At 43.3% G+C, this 25,294-nt stretch overlaps 1 protein-coding gene across 1 annotated transcript in view; it reads left to right on the top strand.

Annotated features, from left to right (window-relative positions):
• Positions 1-25,294, top strand: part of LOC310943048 (nck-associated protein 5-like) — a gene marked incomplete at both ends in the record, with an annotated part of 151,121 nt that overhangs the window by 5,031 nt on the left and 120,796 nt on the right. The window contains one exon of the mRNA XM_083908544.1: positions 2,719-2,824. Within this exon, the coding sequence (XP_083764670.1) occupies positions 2,719-2,824 (106 nt within the window). The remainder of the gene's footprint in view (positions 1-2,718; positions 2,825-25,294) is intronic.

Here is a 25,294-nt window from a genome sequence, read left to right as displayed (position 1 = left end):
CCCCCCCCCCCCCCCCCACCATACATACACACACATACACACACATACACACATAACCATCCTGCCGTGCCTCCTCCCTTCACCCTGGCATCTAATTAGGCCTACAACACAAAGACTCCCAGATGTCAGCGTCCTCCTGGCCTCCTTTGATTATATCCTTTCCACCCCACTGGCTGGGCTTGCTGACAGGCTGGACGGCCGGCTGGGGGCCGTGCGGACTATAGGCGTCGACGCGTGTCACCCCATCGTAGGTCAACACTGGACCGGTTTAACATATCAGTAATTGCTTTTGGTGTAAATCACATAGAAAAGGGGAAGGAGGGAGGACAGAGTGTCATAAACACAGGGTGGGGGCGGGGGGGGCATGTATTTTTGTAAAAGGATGTTTACTTCCAGAGAAATGTCGCAATTGTATGAGGAAATGGCATAATTTGGATGAGTCACCAAACCAGTATAACTTCGACAACTGGAACACACAGAATGATGCATGGACTGTCAGGGAGTTTGTCAGGTGATGGATCAGCTGCCATCTGACTCAGTGAATACCTAACGCGTGCATACAAATATATTAACTTGAATACCTAATTCCAATCCAGTGTGACCTAATAGACCTAAGAACAAACAATAAAAACACTGTAGAACATACAAAAACAGCACAAATAAACAGTTTGAGTAGCATAATTTCCGCACCTAAATTCACCAATAAGCAGAGAGAGTTTCATGAGCCACAGAAATGCTTCGTTCTGCAAAAGTGTTTTTAAGATAAGCTCCGCCCAGTTTCCCTGATGCATATTTTACCAGGTTACAGCACATGCATTGTAATTGGCTGTTAATACACTCCTAGATGCAAAAATATAAAGAACCTGACCTATAAGTGATACGTTTAAACGAGTACACACTGCACACTCAGGCGGTTTTATTGCCGGCCTTTATCTGAATGTCCCCGATATCTCGCTCCTAATGTGTTTGCTTAAGCGCGATCATTTCCGATCCACCTACTCCCTCAGCCCTCACACAAGGAAAAAATGCTGTCACTGGTTTCATCACCGAAGCCATGGGTAATAATCAGGCATAATGCTATAATCCATTTTAATCATTTATTTTCAATTTCCTACAACTCCGCCCTCCCCAATCTCTGCATCCAAGGGAAGCCGTGGGCTTTACTTCCTCCTCTAATCTCCCAAACGGAAAAAAAAAAAGGCACCAAACCGAAATGTAATCTAAACATAGAGCAGACTGTTTCATCTGATGCAAGACAGTTGCACAATTAGTCACTCCAAAGAGAGAGAGAGAGAGAGCAGGAGTCTGATGTTTCAGTGTCGTTAAAGACATTCCCTTTCACATCCTGTTTCACTGATTAGACAACTTCCTTTAACTGCAGATAGCTGAAGGGTATTTTGAAATGGGGGCAGGAGGAGGACATTTACAACACCGGGCACAGATAATTCCACATCTGCAATCTGATGCGGTGTGTCAATATTTAGTTTTTTGCATTTGGCAGATTGGCAGTGGATGGAACATGTGTGGAATTTGATGTGTGTGGCGACGTTGGCGACACGTGATGAAACGGACATCTTTGCACAACATTGTCTTTGGGACGATGTCTGGAAAGTGTGGTTGCGTACACTACCACTCAAAAGCTTGGGGTCACCAATAGTGTTTGTTTGGTGTTTTCCATTAAATGTCAGACTCTTATTCATCAAAAGAGTTGTAAAATGAATAGAAAATATAGTCAAGACATTGACAAGATTAGAAATAGTTAGCTGTGCTAGCCAAGTTAGCTGTGCTAACATAATTGCACAAGGATTTTCAAGGGTTTTCTAATCATCCAATAGCCTTTTAACGTGACTAGCAAACACAGTGTACCATTAGAACACTGGGCCTCTATACACCTATGTACATTTTCCATTAAAAAACAGCTAGAATTTACCACATTAATAATGTATAGAGTGTATTTCTGATTCATTTAATGTTATATTCATTGAAAAAAAGGTGCTTATCCTTCAAAAATAAGGACAGTAGTGTAAGTAGAAAAAGAAAAATGGAAATGGGATCCATTAAATCTCACCCTGTTTTGCTCAGGTTTGCTCTAAAACTAATATCATGTAATAATACACATTTTATAACATGTTATAAGGTGAACTGCTGTATCTCTACCTGCACGTTACACAATAATAGAAGCTGTGTGTTGCACGGACGAGTTCCCTGACCCCTGAGGTGTCCACCGTCCGACCTTTGACCCCCCCCGTCCCCGTCCACACCAGCGAGGAAGTGTTGTGCTTACTCCACAGTGACTCTGTGCACCACTGGCTCTTTGTAAAGGAGCAGTGTGCGTGAAGTGAAGTGTTTATCTTATGCAGCGGCCTCTGCTCTGTCAGGCCAGGTCCAACTGGTTCCCAGCATAGTTTTCAGAGGGCAAGCAAAACAAAAAGACGCTGAGGGAGTTTGGGATTGGGCTGGAGGGTGGAGGAGTGCCTGCCTGGGTGCAGTTGCGATCCTATAGTCCCATCAGGCCCGAGGTGAGCTCCGCAGACCAGTCACTGCTGCACCTGTTGCTCTCGATCGACGCGGACTCTGATCTCATTGCGAGAGGTGAAAGCTCTTCTCGCTCGCGGAAACGTGACCTGCCGGACATGACTTTTATTCTTGTTTACTTTCTCCCTCCCTTCCGTCCCCCCCCCCCCCCCCACTCCTCCCCCTTTTCACCCCTCCCTCCAGGGCTTCCCAGGTGTGTGGATTGCTGCAGGGCAAAGGGGCCATGAACGAGCGGCACCTGCAGAGCAGAGTGCAGTTAAAGAGATTGTCTCTCGACAGCAGCTCGCCGGTAAGTCAATCTTAGACTGGTTAAAGGCTTGGACATTGTTTTATATGTGAATGAAAGAGATTTCTTATCCGAGTTCTTTATCTGAGTTCTTTTTGTGGGTATAAAGTTTCTTCTGAAGCACTGTTTTGCCGGCGATGCAGTGTATTTCTATTCAAGATTGTGTGGTTGAACTAATTTGACTTGTCGTGTAATGAATGCTCAACACTGCTCGTGCTAACTAGCCATTCTACAATAAGGCTTAATTTCCCTTATGTTGAGTATAGATACATTATGTTTTTGGTCTTATCAAAAAGACAGAAATGTAAACCAAAATTCAAGTGCATATATACATTAAATAGTCGCAGACAGATTGATTGTGTTGGTCCAACATGTGATTGACAGGCTTATCTCTCAGCCCTGGCTTGTGAATCACAGACATGGAAACTTGTCTCAGGCTCAGGGTTAACTGAAGGTGAATCTGCTCCACAAGTGCCTCTTTAAAAATGTCAAGTGTCCGCCATACAGTGCCTGCAGTGTTGTGTCTGCAGGCAAGGGGGACACTGAATGGAGAGAGGCTTAAAATAGCATTTTTGATGTATAGTGAAATGCCGCCGACCTCATTGCAGTTTTTCTTTAAAGGACAATTGGAGCTTGCTTGAATCGTGAATCATGCGCTGTTTATGTTGCACTCTGTGAGTGACTGTGCAGCTTTAACGAAAACTACAGCACGTCAACGTCACTTTATTGACTTGACCTGACTTCATGACCTACTGACCCACCCCCCCAGTGAACTTTTTCCTTTTTTCTCGTGGCTCTAATTTCTGTAAATGGCCGTTTACGGATTATAATGATCTGCAATTCTGCAATTTTAGTGTCATTTTTATAAACGCTGGAAGCTGAAAATATAATAATTACTCAAGTATTATTTGGTCGATAGATAGATTGATAGATCGGTGGGTGGGTAGGTAGGTAGGTAGGTAGGTGGATGCATGGTTAGATCGATCGGTGGGTAGGTAGATACTTGTAGATAGATGATAGGTAGGTAGGTAGATGGATAGATATATATTTAGATAGATAGATAGATATTTAGGTAGGTAGATAGATAATTGCATCTCTCGTTGTGGGTCATATAAGCACCTCTGTTGCACCCAGTCTGATGCAGATATCTCAGAGGATCTTGAAAAGAAGCAGCCATTTAATGCCCAATTTATACGTCTGCGTAAAGTGCTCTGCGTAGGTTACACAGAGTCTTCTGAATCGACGGAGAGCCTGTCGGGGAGCCTCTGCGTCGTCTCCGACTGCACGTGTCCGTCACTCCGTCAAGGGACAACGGAGACAGCAAGAGCTGCGATTGGTCCTCAGGACAGGCCGAGCTAAGCTGCTCTGTGCCGGCTCACAGTGAGCCGTCCACAGACGCGGGGCCGATAACGCCGCTGCCAAACTATAAATACGTCATATCTAAACACACACAGCACATGTTTAGACTCTAAATGGCCAATTTCTCGCCTCAAATTATCTTGAAACTGCGTTCCGTCACACAGAAAAGTGAGAAACGACCACTGTTTCAACAACAACAGTCTTTCTCTCTCTTTCTCTCTCGGACACCATTGCTCACTGTAGCCAGAAGCACAACAACCTTGCGCAGCGACCCCTACTGATCGGGGCGGGAAATTGCAGTGCGTGTCCGTCACCACGACTCAGAAGTATAAAGGCTCGAGGGGTCGAAGTATAATGTGGCCTTGAGATTAAAACAGAAATGGGTCTCGTTTGTAACTGACAGAGCATCATAATTAAATCTAGACGTCGGATTTGTCCGTATGGGATGCGGGATGAAAACCCCCATTAGACTGCCAGTCATTTCCTGCTGCACCAGTGACATGTAAGTGAATCTAGAGGAAAAGCACACACTGGGAGTGAGTCACTTGAATCCTCTCGCGGAGACAAGACACTCCTTCAGTAATAATTTATTCACACTTGGTTTAGCTTTGTGAATATGTAACTGCGTACTGTTCTTTTAAACAGTGCAGGATCACTCATTGATGGCGGGTTTTCTCTGAGTTCCTGAACATTACTCGTTGTGTATGTGTGATGTGAGATGTGCTAAATTGCTTTAATTGGAAACATGGCAACCTTATTTGCTGTGTGTGTGTCAAAGTAGGTCATATGTGTGCTATGGATTTATGCTTCAACATGCTCACATTTGTCCTCTCGACTATCCATGCATGCAGCATTTTCCCCTCTTATTTTCTCCATCGGCTGTTTGTCTTCATCTGGACTTTCTCCTCCTCTCAGTGAAGTCTCTTTGTCTTACTTTATCTCTTTCCTCTCCCTTTCCACTCATTCCTCCCTTAATGATTTATTCGCACTCGGGGCACCAGGAGCAGAAGGATGCTGGGTTGTTGAAATAGTGGGACATGAGGACGCCAAGAGCATTTTGGTAAAAGTCCAGCATAGATTTGCTGCTGCTGGTGGTGGTGGTGGTGTGCAGATTTGATTCCACGCACATTCACACAGCGGTTTGGTGTGCGTGCACACAATCTGCAGTTGATGTAGAAGTTTGTTGGTTCAAGTTAAATACTGAAATTGATAATAAGTGGATCTTCAGCGACGTGATGAAAACCAGATCCGAACTTCAAAAGAAGCGTTTGTTGTTTTCAACGTCATTTTGAATTATCGGAACATCTCTGAACCATTGTGTGTTAATTAAGATGCGTGTTTTTGTTGCTGCTTATTCAACATATTTGTGGCTAAATGAGCCTTTTGTTTTGCTCAAAGTCACAGATTCTGAGGCCAGCGAGTTTAAGTCCGTGTCTATACCATTGGCTTGATCCGTTCTAGTGCTGATGTGGATGTGGATGGCCTCTCGTGGCCCCGTTAGCCCTGGCACAGATAAGCCCGCTGTCCTATAAACACTCCTTTTCCTGAGAGGATATGAGCCTGTGATACATTTATTTTTTCAGGCATCTGAGAAAACACACAAGACCAGTTTCTGACATTCCATCACATGGCAGGCTTCCCTGTTCTCTCCGTCATCTGCGTTGTCTGATTTTTTTTTTATTTTTTTTTTTTTACATATTCTTTGTCTTTACTCTCTTTTTCGAGAGTACATGCAATAGGTGTTTTATTGTTTCTACACATTTCTGAAATTCCATATGTTTTACGGCTTGTTAAAATGATGAACAAGACAGATTGTCCTCGGGGGAACCCCGTGACAGATTTTCTCTTCATACGAGCATGACAAGCTCAAGACAAAATACCATATGTCAGCTGCGGAGCAGGTAAAATATTTATGTCTGCTCCTCTTTGGGTGGATTACAAGGCCCCAGCTTCATACAACGCGTCTATCAATTGTCTATGGGTAATTTAGTGAACACAGAGCTTGAATGTCAGCCTGGACCCCCATCTCACACATGCATATTGCATCAGCATATGTTTACTGAATGTACGCAGGCGAGGTTCGAGGGGAATCTGCTCAAAACGACAGAGTTCGTCCATATAAATAATTAGCTGTGAGTCTTTGTGAATTGACAGGAAGTAGGTTAGTTTGGAGCGTTGTATCTGAATCGGGGTGCGTAGAGAAATGCCTGAGATTAGCAGCAGATACAGCAGCACTCGTGAGTAACTGGGACATCATTTGCATTACATAACTCCTGTGTTGCTGGGCTGATTCTGTGCCACTATTTATTTTTATCATTTGATGCTTTGCCTCAGGATGAGACTCTCTTCGTCATACACGGATGTGCACGGCGAGCCCGACGGCCGTGGACGGTGCGCGAGCCAGCCGGCTTTAACTAGGTCACTACACACACAGCAGCTCTGTCAGGCGGGGGGGGGTTCATCCTGCACAGCAGAGGCTATCACCTCAAAAATCTCGTTTTACGATACTTCTGCCTTGGCTGTAATCGTCGAGCTTGGCACTGGAGATGTAGAGTTTTGTCACCAGTGCGACCCTGACCTTAAAGAACGCAGCCTGCAGCCGTCGGCCCTTAAAAGAACATTCAACGGCAATGATACTGAAACGATCGATATCTTCACGTCATCACGTTATTCAAATCCGATTCCTTTAGGGCTGCAACGATAACCCGATAACAAAAATTCCTTTCAGTGCAGGAGTCATCGTTCCACGCGGACCGCTTTAGCAGACGCACACCGCACATCCGGATTTCTGCTGGCGCGTTGGCGGAGATGGCGAGTGAAACGGCCCCGTAAAAAGGCAGAAAATGTTCGAAGTGTGGGACCATTTCACGTTAAAACAAGAAGCCAACAAGAACTACAACTGGATAGCAGTTGCCGAAAGCATCCAGTTGCTAACGCTTCCGTCACACGCTAACGTAAACATTGATGTTAGCTGATGTAAAGTAGCTTACTAGGGCTGCAGCTATTGAATATTTTTGTAGTTGAGTATTCTACCAACTATTAATCGAGTAATCGTATTAAAAACAAAAAAAAACGTTTTGTGTCCTCGATTAATCGAAAAATAATTGGTTGAATACTCGATGACAAAAACATTGGATAGCTGCAGCGCTAGATCCCTAAAAGATCTTGACGGTGCACATTTGCATCTGAATGCCGTCTTGCACCTACATCAATAGAATACATCAGATTTGTGAGACCACTGACTCAGTGAGTGAATGAGTGCATTTGTGCACATGGAATTTGGGGAAATCACACATTTGAATAACTATCAGATACAGTTTCCTGATCTGAGTCACATGGACACAGCCTCGTAATCTAAACTCAGCCTGTGAAACACGGCAACCTGAGGTATGAAAATAGTCCAGTCCAACGGCGATTGGTTTTAGGAGCAAATATTCGACAACTTTAAGAACCATAAACCTGGTGAGAGCATAACCTTATTTTGTCTTTCAAACTTTATTTGTAATGTGCGCAGCGGTGCAGTCATGCTCAGAGATGAGCGATAACAAGAGACCAAAAATTGAAAACACTCTGCAGGGGAGGGTTAATAATCAAATGCTCCACATTACCGATGAAACGCCTGCTGCATGCTTGCGAGTTGTGTTGAATTAACAGCATGTGGTAGTGCTTTGCTGTTTATCTCTGAAGTATTTGGGCTTTAGCTAAATCCCCCTGGCTTTTGTCAAACCTCTCCTTCTCATATAAAGTGTTTTTACGCACTGGGTTTACAAGTTGCCGTTCTGCAACTTGTCTCTCTGGCCTCTCTCTCAGTCGCCACTGGCAAAACGTAAGACAATTAACAAAACCCTAAAAACAGACACATTAGTTTGGTTTGGGCTGAATTTAAGTGCAAATGGATTAGACAATATTCCCACATGGAGCGTGTTTGGTGAGAATGTATTTCCGCCCCCCACACACCCCCCGCCCATTACAGCTAGTTATTACAACTCCAATGGAGACGTAAAACTAAGCAAAGGGAAAGAAGTGCTCACTCCATTCTGATTGGCTCCCAAAACCCCCCAAAAAAGTTTGATATTACTGCTGAGCAGCTCAAACTAATTGAGTGTAATTATACAGTAGAACTCCACAGACAATGCCATCCTCGGCATGGGCCTCGTTCTCACGCCATTTGTCTTACGGGATGCCAATTTCAGGCGGGGACGAGTGCTCACACAGTGTGGCAACTTGATTTTTTTTTTAACTGTCGTTAAAGTGTGCTCCCTAAGCCAGGACTGATTAGTCCGTTTGGGTGGCAGCCACCTATGTCGTCTCGGAGCAGCCTCGGCATTCTCTCTCGGAGCGCTAATCTGGAGTCTTTAAATGAAAGTTTCTCAGCAGGAGTGTACCAGCCTCCGACCGGGTCTCTGACAGCTCCCTCAGTGTGCAGGTGACATACCACGCATACCTGGGCTCGCCGCGTGGGTAGCCACGGGGCCACGGGGTGTGGGAACCCAGCAAACTCTGGGACTTTTATTCATTCATTCACTCACACAGAGGTAGTTTCTCCTCCTCCTCCTCTTGTCTCATGGGAACCTTCTCTTCTGTCACGAGCCTGCTGAGGAGCAATTACAACCTCGGCTTCTCCCGAAGACTCCAGTCTGAAAGCCAGCAGCTTCCCTCATAACCAACCACACGCTGTGGATAAGACTAAGCGGCCTCCATCCGCTTGTAAAATTGGTATAATAATCGTCGGGGGTTGTTTTGACATCAGCCACTCGTCTCTTTTTCCACCCACCGACTAACAGGATTTGGCAGTCCCCAGTTAATACCTAGCCTGTGTTTTTATTGGGATGGCAATTATATAATAATTTTATAGACGTGAAACATCACGTGTTGTGAAGTTTAGAGGCCGCGTTTCCTCGTCAGCTATTTGCACGTTATGATTTCATAATTGTAGTTTTTTCCTGGCATTTGCAGAAGCCTTCAGCTTATGAAAAGCTCCCATAGAGTGGTCCTATGGCACATATATGTGAGTTATGGAGGTCTACTTACAAACACTCACTTGTTTTTATGCTCAAAAACCTCCTAGTTGCTTCAAACTCGCCGATTGAAATCTCTCCCCTCTGAAGCTCTCGTCAGCCTCGCCGTTTCAGACTGAAATCTCACCCCCAGAAGACAGAACTGTGTTGTGATTGGGAGCTTTCTCAACTGTCTTGTGATTGGCCAGGTACCTGGAAGTGTCGGAAGCGCAGCTCCCCCTCTGGAACGGTGGATGCACTGCTACTCATTATCAGAACATTGTTTTAACGATGTTTAAAAATAGCTTCTTCATGACTCCCCGCCGCAGTCCCTTTTACGCCTTTGACCCAGAGTCAGAAGACACTGTCGCAAGTGAAACACCTCCACAACGGACGTTCTTCTTCTTCTTCTGCGGTTCAATTTATGCAACCGGATGTGCCCGGACTAGTGCCCGGAGCAGGAGGATCTGCTGTTCAGGAGACGGGATCCTTACGTCACGATTCCAGGCTTTTTCAGAGCGCTTGCGGAGCCCGAGAATACAATAAAACCCAGCGTTCTCAGCAGTGTCCAAACTTTAGGGCTTCATGAACGAGCTAATGGCGCAGATACACACCCAAAAATAACAGCGTTAATTGGATCTTCCGGTCTATGGGAGCTTTAAAGCAAAGCATGACGATACACGCCGAGCATTCGAGCTGACCTGCATCTCATGTTGGCATGTGGACCGTCTCATGTGCGCTGAAATCTGTGACCCATGTCACAAGTTGCAGTTTATGCCACACTCCCCCCACAGTTATGATGCTTTGAAACGCATAAAAATCGCATTTGCCTACTGAACCCGCCGTGAAGCCGTGTTGTAAACGCTGTTATCTCGCGGGTGAAAGGGTTTATTTCATGTCGTCTAATCAAAGGCGCTTTAGCTGCTCCAAACTGATAGCAGAGGCTGTTTTTTCTTCTCCTGTGCGTCCCCGCTCACCCAGGGCTCGATGCCAGCTCTTATAATTGGACGTCCATTTGCCCTTCGTCCAATGAGACCGTCCTTTATGTCCCTTTGAATTAAGGGCCCAATTCCAGGCTCTCCTCTTCCAATCAGGATGGAGATCAAAGGTTGATCGCGGTGCCATGTGACTCGCGCCACATGCGTTTCCCAACCCCCCCCCCCCCCCCCGATCTCTTTTCACCCTGTGGTTTCCCCTCAAAAGAGCCTGGTACCAGGGAACAGAGGCCTTTTGAGAGAGGCTTGAAATGTGCAAAGACAAGGAGAAGACAGTCCTAACCCTCTCTCTCTCTGCGATACAGGGGGAGAATACTCTGAAACCATGTCATCAATCTCTAAAATCTGTGCCTTGAAGAATATGGCACATTACAAATACTGTCGTTCACCAGATACAGTACCGTTCAAAAGTTTGGGGTCACTTAGTCCTTATTTTTGAAGGAAAAGCCCTTTTTTTGTGCTGCAAAGTCTGGTTTTTAATGGAATATGTACATAGGTGTATAGAGGCCCATTTCCACTGTTCTAATGGTACATTGTGTTTGCTTGTCACGTTAGAAGGCTATTGGATGATTAGAAAACCCTTGTGCAATTATGTTAGCACAGCTGAAAACAGTTTAATTTTGAATAAAAATCATTATTTCTAACCTTGTCAATGTCCTGACTATATTTTCTATTCATTTTGCAACTCTTTTGATGAATAAAAGTGTGACTTTTAATGGAAAACACCCAAAAATTGTATAGGTGAGACCAAACTTTTGAACGGTTAGTGTCGTTCCCCCCCCCCCCACTGTAAAACAAACTGTGTTGAAATAGAGGCCCTCGTCTCAGCAGGGAAACCTGAAACCGTTTCCAAACACAGTAGTCAATAGAGCTTATCCCAGGGTGTTAACCCTGTCCACCTGCCATGGAAGCTCCGTTTCCACCGAGGGATGTTTGTTTACCGTGTGCGGTTGCGGCGCCGGCTTTGAATGCAACACTGGCACTGGAGGTTTTGAGCATGAACAAGGCGAAGCTGGCAGAGGGCGGCTAACAGGATTGGACGTGCAGATTGAGAAAAAAAAAAAAAAAGGGTGAGGCAGGAAGAGGAGGAGGCTGCATCTGTCGGCGAAGGGAAGCCCAACTCCTCACCTTGCAGCTGGGGGTGGGACGGGCTCGTTACACGGGCTCCTGTGGGTGTGAGAGGCAGACGGTGGCAAAGCCACTCTTGTGTCTATTCTCCTGCACAGAGGCAGCACAAGACCCTGTGATTCCAACCCTTCTCATCACAAGCCAAGTCGAACCCTCAGCTGGGATTCTGAGGACGCGCTTTCGTGATTGGTTTTCTATGAATGTGGGGGGAAAACCTGGCCTGTTTTTCGGGGTTCACTCCTCATCCTGACGTCTGTTTGAGCTTTTCAAAAAGCAAGGATACACTGTTTTTGTATGTAACCTGGCTCCAACCAGATTTTTGTTGCACGACCGAAAAATAACTACTTTTTTAAAAACTTTTTTTAGTCCTTTTAGCTTCTTTAAATCCATTATATACATCTATTTAATGTTCTATGTTTTGGCAGCAGTGTCATTGTCCCACGTCATAATAATTTAGTTTCAAATATCGCACGTTAATCTCCATCTCATTTTGTAGTAAACTGTTAATTTCCTGTCTTATCTCTTTCTTTGCTTGTGATTTTGTTCAAGTATTTTAGAATTTTTCTTTCAATTCCTTAAAGTGTTTTTCTTTTTCGAGCTGACTTTTAATGGCTTTTAATGAGTTTCCTGATTATCGTAGTTTTGCATTTCTAGTTTTATTTGTTCCACCGCTGATTTGTTGTTAAGCAGTCCTGTGCTCATTCTCCGTAAGGTTTCTCTTTGCCTACATTTCAAGTTTATTTTTGAACAGAATGCATTGTGGTCCGACACATCTGCAATTTGCGTTCCGCTATCATCTCTCTGTTTTCTTTCTGCATGAAGAAACAATCTACTCTAGAATATACCTTATGTGATGCGGAAACATGTTTGTTATCTCTTTGGTAAGGATGGAGATCCCCCCCAGATATCAAAGAACCCAGTTTCTGAAAAAGAAACCATTGTGAATCAAATCGTTTTGAATCGAATCGTAGCCCCAAAAATTGGAAACGAATCGAGTCGTGAGATTAGTAAAAGATTCCCATCCCTAATGTTTACAACTGAACACTGAGAATTGGCTTGTGTGGAGAGTTTTCACCAGGTGTGCACACACACACACACACACCCACACACACACACACACACACACACACACACACACACACACACACACACACACAGAGCAGTGAGTGACGCTTCCGTGCACCTGGCGACCTCGCTGCTTTTAAAGGGTCACAGGTTAAATCTGAAACGTTTGGGGGGGTTGCGACCTGATTTTTTTTAAATTGTGCTCGGGCACATTCTTGCATACCTCGGTGCGTCTGTCAGGGAATTTCAGTGCCTTGTAATTTGCGAATAGTTTCCAACTTGACAAAATGACGTGGAATGATTTGGTCATTTACCTCCGTGTGTCGGCTTACGGCGGATTCCAGACCACAGTAAATTGGCCTTAATTTGACTATATTTATATTATTTTAGCATTAATCTCATTGACAAATGGACCGTCTCATTTGCGAAAGATGCATTACCAAAGCAGTCATTCTTACAGCCAAAATCATTAGATGTGTATTAGTGTCATGGTGCCGTCTCTCTGACAAATGAAGCATCCCGGAATTGCCAAAGGATGCGTTATTAAAGTCTTTATTGTATAGACATGCTTTGCTTCTTTCAGTGATTGAATGTTCATTATTGCGTCTGCCATGGCACGGCTGACTGCCACCGTGTAATGGTTAAAAGGGCTTTGATGCACAGATGACTGGTGGCATTAGTTTGATTGCAGTCATTCGTCTTCAACAGTGTAAACACAGAGGCCGCTTTCTTGCGCAATAGATTTCACTGTGATTGACTTTGAAATAAAGGTCTGAGGACGAGGTGGAAGTGCGGAGGAATGCTCTCTGGGCAGGGCGCTGATCTTCACACCTGCATCACCTCAGTTGCCGCTCCACGTGGCCTCACTGCTCTGATGTGTGTGTGTGTGTGTGCGTGTGTGTGTGTGTGATGTCATAAATTCCTCAGCGAGGCTTGCCCATGAACGTCCTGCCATTCAGCTTTAGCTTCGTTAATCTCAGAGATAGCCACAGGTTACAAGCTCAATCCACTGAGCGAGAGAACGCATATATAGGTCAGTGCGATTGGAATATGAAGTCCTTAGCTTAGTCATTTTAAAGTTTAGTGCTGTTTCAGTAACACTTTAGATTAACTAGTCGCTCACTAACGTATACAAGTAGCATACTCGCCCCTTCATTAGTAAATATTCAGCGCATATTAACACCTTATTCCCGAATTCTACCTCCATTATGACATGAGTTAATATTTTTCCTACACAAGGTGTTAATACATGCTTAATATTTACTAATAAAGGGCTAGTATGGTACTTATATGCATGTTAGTAAGCATCTACTTAATGGTGAATGTGTTCCCTAATCTAAAGTGTTACCACAATGTTATTATTACTTAAACGATACAGTATGAGGAGTTTTTAAGTCTTGACTAAGTATCTAACAAGAGTCATATCCTTTAATTTTAACCATAAAAGAGCAAGAAAATATCCTTTTTCCAGAATAACTTTCAATATCTGGCAATGAATTTACAAATTTACTGATTCAAATACTTCTATCCAGGTTGATGTTAAAATTTCGGCAGCACTTTAGATTGAAAGGAACACATATTCACCATTAACTAGGTGCTAAATGCATAAATGCCCTTTATTAGTAAATATTAAGCACATATTAACACCTAAAGTTGGTGCTTAATATTTACTAATAAAGGGCTAGTATGCTACTTATATGCATGTTAGTAAGCACTTAGTTAATGGTGAATAAGTGTGTTCCCTAATCTAAAGTGTTTCCACTGTTTCAAATATCTCAGTGTTGGATTAATTTTGGGCAACTTAAATCCCTTCTCTGTCAGCTCAAAAAGGAAACTAATGTCACAATAGTTTTGTGAATATTTAAATACAATATTCTGCCTCACTGACTTTCCGGTTTTAATCCTTTGGAAAATGGTCCGGTAATCGTGTCATTCAGGCCTTTCCTGCTCCTGGTTTATGAATAGGTTTTCAGATGAGAATACTTTCTGCCTGGTCAGAGAACAAACACAACAACCAACAGCAGATAAAAAATAAAGGCCGACTTAGCAGCAACTGCACAGCCATCGAAAATTGATTTTTGGAGGATATTCCGGGGCGGAACGTGACATCGTCCCCAGAACAGTTCTGCTGGTTTTGCATTCTCCAGCGTTGAACTGTCATTATCTATTGTGCAGCCGACTTGACCGTACCAGTGTGCATGAAACGTAACGTGCAATCTGAGGTTCACAAACTCATTCTCTGCGTTTGCAGATGCTGCTGATTTATGATTTCTGGAACAAGCAGCAGCTGGGAAAGTGTAGCTGCGTCGGCGCTTTCTGATTATATCACTTGATCTTTTTTTTTGTGGATTGAGAATGTCTGACGTTCACGATGTCTATTCATGACAATAGTCAAACCATTTAGTCGCTCTTCTGAAGCGTTTGATTAAACGATGCAGTCTTCATCAGGAGATGAGAGGATTATCACTTTAAAACTGAGAATTCAATTCTGACTTTAAAACAGAGAATTCTGACTTTCTTTCTAGAATTCTGACTTTAAAACTTAGAAATCTGACTTTATTCCCAGAATTCTGACTATAAACTTAGAATTCTGACTTTATTCCCAAAATTATGACTTTAAAACTTAGAAATCTGACTTTATTCCCAGAATTCTGACTATAAACTTAGAATTCTGACTTTATTCCCAGAATTATGACTTTAAAACTGAGAATTTCTGACTATTCTCAGAATTATGACTTTAAAACTGAGAGTTATGACTTTAAAACTGAGAATTCTGACTTAAAAACTGAGAATTCTGACTTTTAACTCAGAATTCTGACTAGAAACTCAGAAATTCTGACTTTAAAACTAAGAAATCTGTCTTTATTCACAGAATTCTGACTATGAACTCAAATTCTGACTTTAAACTTAGAATTCTCACTTTATGCCCAGAATTTCTGACTTTAAAACTCAGAATTTCTGACTATTCTCAAAATTCTGACTTTAAAACTGTGAATTTTAACTTAAAAACTGAGAATTTTAACTTAAAAACTGAGAATTTTGACTTTTAACTCAGAATTCTGACCATAAACTCACAATTCTGACTTTAAACTTAGAATTCTGACTTTATTCCCAGAATTTCTGACTTTAAAACTCAGAATTTCTGACTATTCTCAGAATTCTGACTTTAAAACTGAGAATTCTGACTTTAAACTCAGAATGGTGACTTTTTTTGTGGATTGAGAATGTGGATGTTCACGATGTCTATTCTTGACTTTAAAAAGCAATAGTCAGACCATTTAGTAGCTCTTCTGAAGCGATCGATTAAACGACACAGTCTTCATCAGGAGATGGTTTCTTCTTCGTAGAATCGTAGATGTATCGGTAAAACATTGGGCATGTCATGTCTTTGCAAGACCAGGGCTATGCTCTTATGGATTTTGTTTCTATCATTCAGCGCATCGATCAAAGCGAGGTTTGCTCATTATGTGAAACTGCTGTGTGCTCATTTCCTGTAAAGGGCAATTGACCCATTCTGACGTCTGACAGTTGATGTGAACGTCGCGGACGAGCACATTGACAACATTGACCACTGACCATAAACATTGTACCATGACAACCCCGTGTCCTCCCACCTCTAACCTCCTGTTTTCCTCTTTGACTTTGACCCGAGTCGCTGAGCTCACAGTGAGACAGACGAGGAGCAGCAGCAGTAATCGTGAGAGTAGTCGGTTTTTAAACAACAGCAAAAACAAACACACACTCATGTACATTCTCTCCTGACCAGTGAACCACAATCTGGTCTCGCTCAGGTGATTTAATCTAACAGGACTTGGCTATTTAAATATTGACAAGGGGCCTGAGGTGGCCTTAGTGCGGAAGAGGATTAGGGCCATACAGGAAAAACATATTTGAGTTATATTTGAGAATTCTTAAACTCAGAATTCTGACTATTCTCAGAATTGCTGACTTTATTCTCCAAATATCTGACTTTAAACTCAGAATTTCTTTATCTTCAGAATATTGACTATTCTCAGAATTCTGACTTTATCTTCAGAATATTGACTATTCTCAGAATTCTGACTTTATCCTCAGAATTTAAACTCAGAATTTCTTTACCTTCAGAATATTGACTATTCTCAGAATTCTGACTTTATCTTCAAAATATTGACTATTCTCAGAATTCCGACTTTATTCTCAGAATTCTGACTTTATTCTCCAAATATCTGACTTTAAACTCAGAATTTCTGACTTTATTCTCAGGATTTAAACTCAGAATTTCTGACTGTAAATTCAGAATTATGACCTTAAACTCTGAATTTCTGACTTTATTCTCAGAATTATGACTTTATTCTCAGAATTTCTGACTAACCTCAGAATTATGACTTTATCCTCAGAATTTAAACTGAATTCTTACTTAAAACTCAGAATTCAGACTTTATTCTTAGAATTTAAAGTCAGAATTCTGACTTTAAAGTCAGAACTCAAATATCTTTTTCCTGTGTGGCCTTAATCCTCTTCCGCACTTTAGTGAGGATGGAGACGAGGCTTTCAAACGAGGCTGCATGTCTGTCTGTTGCTGCTGCTGCATCATCATCATCTTCATCCCTGCGGCACCGCACACACACACACACACACTCGTGACAAAGTCAAATCCAAACACACGTACTGTAACATGCACAAAGAGGCAGGCAGCAGCTGAGAAGCAGCTCGGGCAGAAGTGTGGAGTGAAGCAGAAGCAGGAGGAAGGCGAAACAGATGAGAGAGAGAGCGAGGACGCTGGATGAGCCAGTTTGTGGACCGCGGCGTCGGAAACATCCCCCTTTTGGACCTTCTCCTCCAAACCTTCATCCATCCAGGAGATAACTGGGAGGCAGGAAGCAGGCAGGGCTGTGTGGAGTTAGACTGTAGGTCTGACTGGGTGGTAAATCCACAACCACATACGGTACGTTGCATGTTCCGCAGACAGGAGACGGGAATTAGCCAAGGTTAGAGGTGCGGGGGGTGTGTGTGGAGGTTAGAGTAAGGTACATGTACATGTATCTATGATTGCATGCAATTACGTGTAATTATATGATGGCTGGACCTGACCTTCTAAAATATGAGACCTTATAGTGCTCTTCGTCTGACCTGGACATCCTTTTTTTGTGTGTCAAGGAATGTTTGGAGTTCTTGTGTGTGTGTGTGTGTGTGTGCGCAGTCTTACCTTGTTCCATTATGTAGGTCAGTGGCAGACGAGCTGCGACTGCGGCTGATTACGTGCAAGAGTTGTTTCGCGTTTGAGATTGGACTGAAACTTTGGGAACCTGCATGAAGGGTGTTTGTTTACCTCATCATCATCATCATCGCGTTGTGATATGTCACAGTTTATTATAGGAGTCATCATGTGCAGTGCATATGTTGGATGATGGTACTAAATAGTATTTAGATCCATCGCTAGACATCGCTTTGGGTTTTAAGAAAGAACGTGGCATTCCACGGGACGAAAATTGATTATTCCAGGGCTGACTTTCCTAATTCTCCATCCTTCGTCCACTGTCCATGTGAATTTGTTTTTTTTTTTTTGTGTAAATCCGGCTCTCTTGTGCTTTTGCCACTACATCGACACAATGACACAGACAAACGTCTACGCCGCGCTCCGAGACTCCATATATCCTTTATCTAATTACATTAACAGGAGGCTGGATGGTGACTAATGGCTCGTCGAGGATGAAGGAGGGAGGTCGGGAGGGGGGAAAACACATAGACACACACACACATACAACAAGGAGCTGGAGAGGCTTGGGATGCATGATTGCCTTTTTCCATCCTATTTCACTCTGCTGCCCAGATCACCATCCAAAACTCCACACACAGTGACCCACTGTGCCTGTTTTCCACCCTCCCCCCCCCCCCCCCCCCAGTTTTAGGTGATGATCTGGGCTGGACATCACATTTTTTTTGTTAATTCTGCAGCAATTCAATCAACAGGAGACCCTAACCCAGTAAACGGTGCTTTTACTGCGAGTCAGAAGCACTCGTGTGTTCTGCGTGGGACGCGAGAGACCTTAAAAGTCCAAGTTTTCTCGATCATCCTTAACCAGGTGAAGTGCTGCCAAAATAAAAGCCCTCTTTAACCTGCCCATGACCAGTAAAAGTAAATGAGTAGGGAAGGCCACACAGCCAAGGTCTCGACTTATTTCTTCCTCTTCCATTTTAGTCCGTGCCGAACAGATCTCTCCCTCTGCTGCTTAAGAAGACCACACAAGTGGTCTCGGATGTTCTCGCCCTTTTTTGGCATAACACAATGTTCTACATTCATTACAGTTTTAATGGTTGTCATCCAAATGAGCAGCACACGTATGACAAGAGGGAGGGAGACACGCACAACAAACACCAATAATTCAATCAACAAACGACTGAGGTTTTTCGACATTTCCCTGGCAATTATTGGAGATGAACTCACATTTTTGCAAATTTTGTTAAGTCTTTTTAACGGATCTACAGTTTGGCATTGATCGGCTTTATCCTTGTGTCGGACGGCAGTCTGATGACGTCATGCACAGCGTCGCCTCAGAAACTCGAGCTGCGACTAACGATTACTTTCGTAATCGGTTAATCTGTCGGTTTAGGGGCGGGAGGTGGCGGTGGCGGTGGTTGTGGCCCGGGACAGGGCCACCTTTCTCGGATAGGCGTCCGTGGAAGTCCCGGTGTGGACCTCCAGAAGTTAGAGAAAAAAATGACAGTGTTGACTTTTTGACTTCCAGGGTTTAGGGGTGGGAGGTGGCGGTGGTTGTGGCCGGGACAGGGCCCCCTTTCCCGGATAGGCGTCCGGGGAAGTCCCGGTGTGGAGCCTGGAGGTCCAAAAAATTAAAACTTGAGTAAACGGTTCATATTAACCCCAGTAGTGTTTCCAATGTGTTTCGAGTGAATTTAGTACAAAATAAAGCCAAAAAGTCCTTCCGTGGGTTTCAATCTGTTTTTCAAAGTCCTGGACCAATCGTTTGGTCCATAAAATGTCAGAAAGTGTTAAAAAACCCTGGTCAAACCTGGACATGACAATCCACAAACCAAAATGATTCAGTTTTAATGATTTCTTTGTTATGAAATAAGAAACAAAGAAAATATTCACTTTTAAGAAGCTAAAACAATCGGAAATATTGTTTTAATCATGAAAAAAAGCTTCAAACTGATTAATTATCGTTTAATAATCGATTAAATTGTTCCAGCTCTAGTGGAAACACGCCATGACATGCAATATGGTCTAATTTGATGTATGACTGCAATGTTGAATGTTCTAAAACCAGGAGGAGGAGGAGGAGGAGGATTGAGCTCAGGTGCTGTCACCGGACTGATAATGAGGTACAGAGCAGTTCACATCATACAAATGAACAATAATAGAAATCAACATGCCGATACATGCAGAAAGTTCTCCACTCAAACTTCTTATACGAAGTAGCACCTGAGAAAATGTTGAGCTCTTATTCCCAGTAAGATCATTTGCGTTTAAAGCAGGTTTTATTTAGAAATTCTTCCTCATACGCTCATTTTTAACATACTCCACTTTTAGCTCTGTCACTCTTTTTAGCAACTCTTGGCAATAAAGAAATATATGGCTCTGTATCCACTAAGTGTTCCACTATGTTCACCATCCAGTTGCTAACTTTGACTGTGGTATGTAATGTGTGTGTGTTTTTTTTAGCACCGTTTTTGGCAGAACACACAAAAAAAACCTGCCTGTTGCGGTTAAGAGTGGAAATAAAATAGAGCTGAGAGTGATAATTCACCTTGGAAAAAAAGTGACACTCGACACTCTTTAAATGTGTGTGTGGATTTTAATTTGAGCCGTGTGGAATATATTCTGCATGTAGTCCATCACACTGCTGCGCCGTAACGACAAGACCACGTTTTAACGATGCAAAAACATGCAGCCGTGCTACGGTATATATATAACGCACCTGGCAGAGATCATGCTAACGATGATATATTATCGTATTTTATATATAGTATTATAGATTATAATGATGCTGACTTCATACAGACTTTGGCTTGTGGCGAAAAGAACGTCGAAAATACAACCCTAGTCCGTTTGCTCGGAAAGTCCGGTTCGTTTGGCGAAACTCCGATCCGCACAAAAGATCCGCCTAAAACGTAGGTTTAGCTTCAAGTGAACCAAATGCAGGAAGTGGACTACAACGCAGGGCATTGTGGGTAAACGCAACCAAAACATACGCTCTTGTAGAATGATAGCCGGGAGAAATGGCTGAGCTATACATGTGTATGTATATAAATATGTATGTGTAATTGTTTATGTATGTATATGTATATATATGTATATATATTCATACATATACATATATATGTATATATGAAAAAAAACATATATATATACATATACATATACATATGTGTGTTTATTCACACGTTTTCTTGTTCATTGTTTATCGTTTATTCTTGATGCAGCGCCCCCTCAGGCGAGGAGGGGGATTGCATTATTCGAAAGGTTCGCTCGTTGTGCAAAAGTGTGAATAAAGTGAAACGGAGAGATCGTCTTCAGTTGTAGTTTAATTGGTTTTGTGTGGCCGTTGTGCACCGTTTCCTGTTTGCACAAAGAAAACACATTGGCTATAGTGTATTTTTAATTGCCACACACACACACACACACACATAATGAGCACAGTTGTTGTTGTGTCTGTCTGTGGTCAGTGAATAAAGCAGGTGTCAGTCGTTTCCATTCCCCCCCCCCTCCCCAGTCCCTAAGATGTTTGCAGGCGGCTTACAGGAGCTCAGCAGTCTGCTGGCTCACATTACTTTATGCTAATATCCCCAGCTGCAACCTGCACCACCCTCTGCTTCACACAGTAAAAAAACACACACTCATACAAGCCCCCGGGACAGTCACAGGAGAGCTATGAAAAGGAAGCCGAGATGATTAATTAACTCTGCCCTCGTTTTGATATCCCGCCTTATTGGCTTTCAACGGCCCCGTAAAATACAGCTTCAGAGCTTTGCATAAATTATCCTCCTACCACGACGACGACGACGACGACGACGAAAACAAACACAGACTCACTTTTCTGAAACATCCAGGTCATGTTGTTACTTCTGCGAAGGTGAAAGTGAAACACACTGGTTTTTCTGGCCTCGGCAGAGCGGTGAGGTGAGGTGAGGTGTGTGTGTGTGTTTGTGTTGACTGTTGGTTTGCCACTAATGAGAAACAGAAGCTGAAGCAGGCTACAAAATCCTGCTGCTGACAGACAGACACACAGACACGAGGGCAGTGACGAAATCCACCAAGAACAGTTGTTTCTGGTCCATGTGAATCCAATGACGTGCAGGTAATGTTCTGCCTTTTCGCGTGTTGCTCAACGCTTGTCACTTTTCCAACAGCGTCGTGTAAATTTATGGCCGTGTCTGTCTCTTGAATGAGTTCACACACACACACACACAGACACACACGCACGTACACACATGTTGATATGATGAGTTTACAGCGTGTCCCGTCACAGAGAATCATTAAAAATGCCGTTGCCAAACTCTCTTTGGCAGAGCAGATTGTGTGTGAGTCACGCACAATCGTGAATCGGGAAATCTTTTTCATCTCGTTTCAAGATAAGAAATTGAACCCTTAACTTGTGCAATCCAGATTCCGAGCCACTGACACACTGTTGAGATCAGCTGTGTCTCAATTCTGCCGCTCCGCCTCCGCCCCCGGGAGTCTGAAGTTCTTCTGCGTAGGATTTCCATGTTGCGTCACGACTGTCACCGACCAAAAGAGCTGCATCTGGACTTCGTACCACCTATTTATGAGCCAATCGGGGGTTCCCGCACCTTGGTTGAAAGGACTTTTCAAGGACTGTCCATGACCAATTCAAGGACGGACACACCTTAAGATGGGAGGGCAACTTGTAAGAACAGTTTCACCCATGCTATGACAAGTGGTTGTCCTTTGGATCTTGGTCAAAGCCAGTCTTTGTAGTTTTCTTCGGTCAACCAGAGATCTTGGAATTTACATTTCCCATTAAAACGTCACTCACGTCATTGTTCTGCATGCACACTCTACGAAATAAGGGTTCCACAAGGGTCCTTCTACAAGGGCTGAGGTTCTACCTGGAACCATTTGCTTCTGAAAAACCCTTTCCCGTAGAAAACATCATCTGTGTACGTCAAGCAATGCATGGCACATGAATCAGTAGGTGGCATCATAAAAAAACGAAGGCATTTGCCTAAATATCAACTTTCTTGCACCCAATTCAAGCACTTTCAGTGACCCACGTGTATTCAGGGCCTTGTTTTTTGCCAAATTCACACACTTTCAAGGATTTCAAGGACCCATGGGAAGCCTGGTTAGTTAAAATGGTCTCTGAAAGTGTGATTTTGAAAGGCTTTGTTGGGTTTTGGTTGCCTATAATTATTCCTTTGGACTATCTTTTTGGATCTTTCATTGCTTGGCAGTTGAAGGACACATTATTTTTGCATGACGACCAAGTAACGGCAATGTAATGCAATCAGGCTTCAAATGCAACCCGTTTGAAGGAAGTGGCCCCTAAACTGAGACACAGCTATTGTGTTTCTCCTATTACTAAATTAATTGTCAACTATTTTGATAATCGATTAATCGGGTTGAAGCTTTTTTCATGATTCAAACAAGATTTCTGATCGTTTCAGCTTCTTAAATGTGAATAATTTCTTTGTTTCTTTGCTTCACATGACAAAGAAATCATTAAAACTGATTTGTGGACTTAACAAAGACGTTCGAGAACATTGTCATTTTCCACTGATCAACGTTTTTTTTTAACATTTTACGGACCAAACGATTAATCTGAAGGAGACACTGTGATATAGTTCAGTCGCACGTCGGCACACACACACATATATAAAACACCATCATTCTGTTGGTTTGTGTGTTACTTGTGTCAAGTTCCTTGCGTCGTGCATCCACGTGGACTCGGCACACACTATCAGTGTTTGCTGGTGCGTATGCAAATATACTGGACGTACATGAACGCCTCACGCTGTGTTTGCTTCATCGTACACGTGGCGAAACGAACTCTGAACACCGGGCGCTCCAGCTGGTTCACTCTTACAAGTAAGGGTTCCAAAAGTGTCCGTCTATCGCAGACAGCTTTAAAAGGGCCTGTCGGCTCTCAGCAGCAGAGCTAGACAACACAACAGTGCTCCTGTATATGTTCTCTATACACTGGGGAAATAAGCTCGCAGCACAGCTGTCTTTCATTTGATGTTTTTTCCCTCTTTCAAACTCAGACACAGTCACCTGTTTGCTGTCTCTTCTGCTTTTCTCTGCATTGTTGCCGATTGCACACACACACACACACATACACACATGCAGGGAGTCACACACTGTGTGCGTTTGTCATCATCTTCTCCCTCCCAAACAAAAGATCACCTGCTCTGGTTGTGTGATGTGTCACAGGGTTTGGAGCCCTGAGGGGGAAAGGCTGCAGCGTCATGTGGACATGCGAAGAACCTATTGTTCCTGTTTATAGTACCAGGGCTCTGTAGCGCCCCCCGGAAGTCAGGTCATGATCAGGAAAAAAGTTGTCGGATTGGGATGACATTTTGGTGCGTTTGTCAAGCTTACTCCAAAGTTTCTTGAGGATTTTTTGGGGATTTTTTGACGCAAGAGAAAGTGGCCGAAATTGCGCTAAAAGCAATTTTTTTTTGTCTAAGTCGCACATAGTTGTTCCGATTTTAGCCAAACTTGGTACACTAGTTGCCCTCGTGTTTCCAAACAAATTTCCAATGTACTTCCATTAGCTGCGCCCACCCAGAAGTCAGCCATTTTGGAAAAACAACTCGTCCTAGCACGTTTGAGCTAGCCGCGTCAAACACCGGTCCATTATGTTCTAAGTTTAATTTGACATTAAAATGGCAGGAAAACTACTTTAAAATTCCACTTTTTGAAAGCGCTAACGTAAACAGAACTGCATGAAATTTCTGTTGAGTGGGGCGAGGGCCCTATCATGACTGTGAGTCCCACGAGTACTCCTACAAAAATAGCTAGTCTACACATTTGAACCACCTCGTCCTAGCATGTTTGAGCTAGCTGCGTCAAACACGGTCCATGTGTTCTAACTTTAATTTGAAGGAAAACTACTTTAAAATTCCTCTTTTTAAAAGCTTTAACGTAAACGGAACAATATGAAATTTCTGTTGCATGGGGCGAGGGCCCTATCAGGACTGTGAGTCCCACGAGCGCTCCTAGTTATTATTATCATCATGTGAGTGTTTTAAAGGGCGGTGTTCATGTGTAGCCTGATTGTGAGACAGTCATTTGTGTGATAAAGAAAACAGACAAGCGTTCCTTTGTAGTCGCGTGCCATGTTTCTCCAAAATATCCTGCACTGGATCCTCTGTGTTTGCTCATGATGCAAACGCAGCAACAGATGCAGAGAGAGAGATCTGCCTTGCCTCAAAGTGCTGCAGTGCGATGCATGATAATGAGCCGATGTTTTGCAGTGAACGTGATTTTGTATGACGTGGCTAACGCGCTCTTGTCAGAAGCGTTTGGTGCTGACGCTAGCCTTGTCTGAAGAGTTGGTGAGAAGGTGAGAGAGAGGCCGGTCATCGGTGACCACAATGTTGAGGTGCTGTCGGGGCCTTCCCCGACCTTGAAATACAGTGTAGATATCTAGTTTCTTCATTCATTTGTGTTGTCTCGGGGCTTTTAATACAGCCACAAGTATCTCTATGAGATGCAATGCGCGGCCATTAGAAGGATATTCATGCAGGAGTTGTTTTGATGGCCTTCGCCATTATGAGGAGGCCGTTTTCTGTCGATCCAATTATATGCTGCGAAAAAGTCCTTTACTTTCATCCTCCCATCAGGCTGCTATTTTGGAACACGATTGCCGTAGTTTCCAGAAACTAATGTTGACGAGTTTAAAAGAGGATTTTGCCAACAGCGACGCTCAACAGAAATGACTGAAACGATCCCAGTCTTTATTTAG

Source organism: Microchirus variegatus (genome assembly GCF_963457635.1).
Source record: "Microchirus variegatus genome assembly, chromosome: 22".
NCBI classification, from domain to species: domain Eukaryota; kingdom Metazoa; phylum Chordata; class Actinopteri; order Pleuronectiformes; family Soleidae; genus Microchirus; species Microchirus variegatus.
This window is presented reverse-complemented; position numbering and strand designations above follow the sequence as displayed.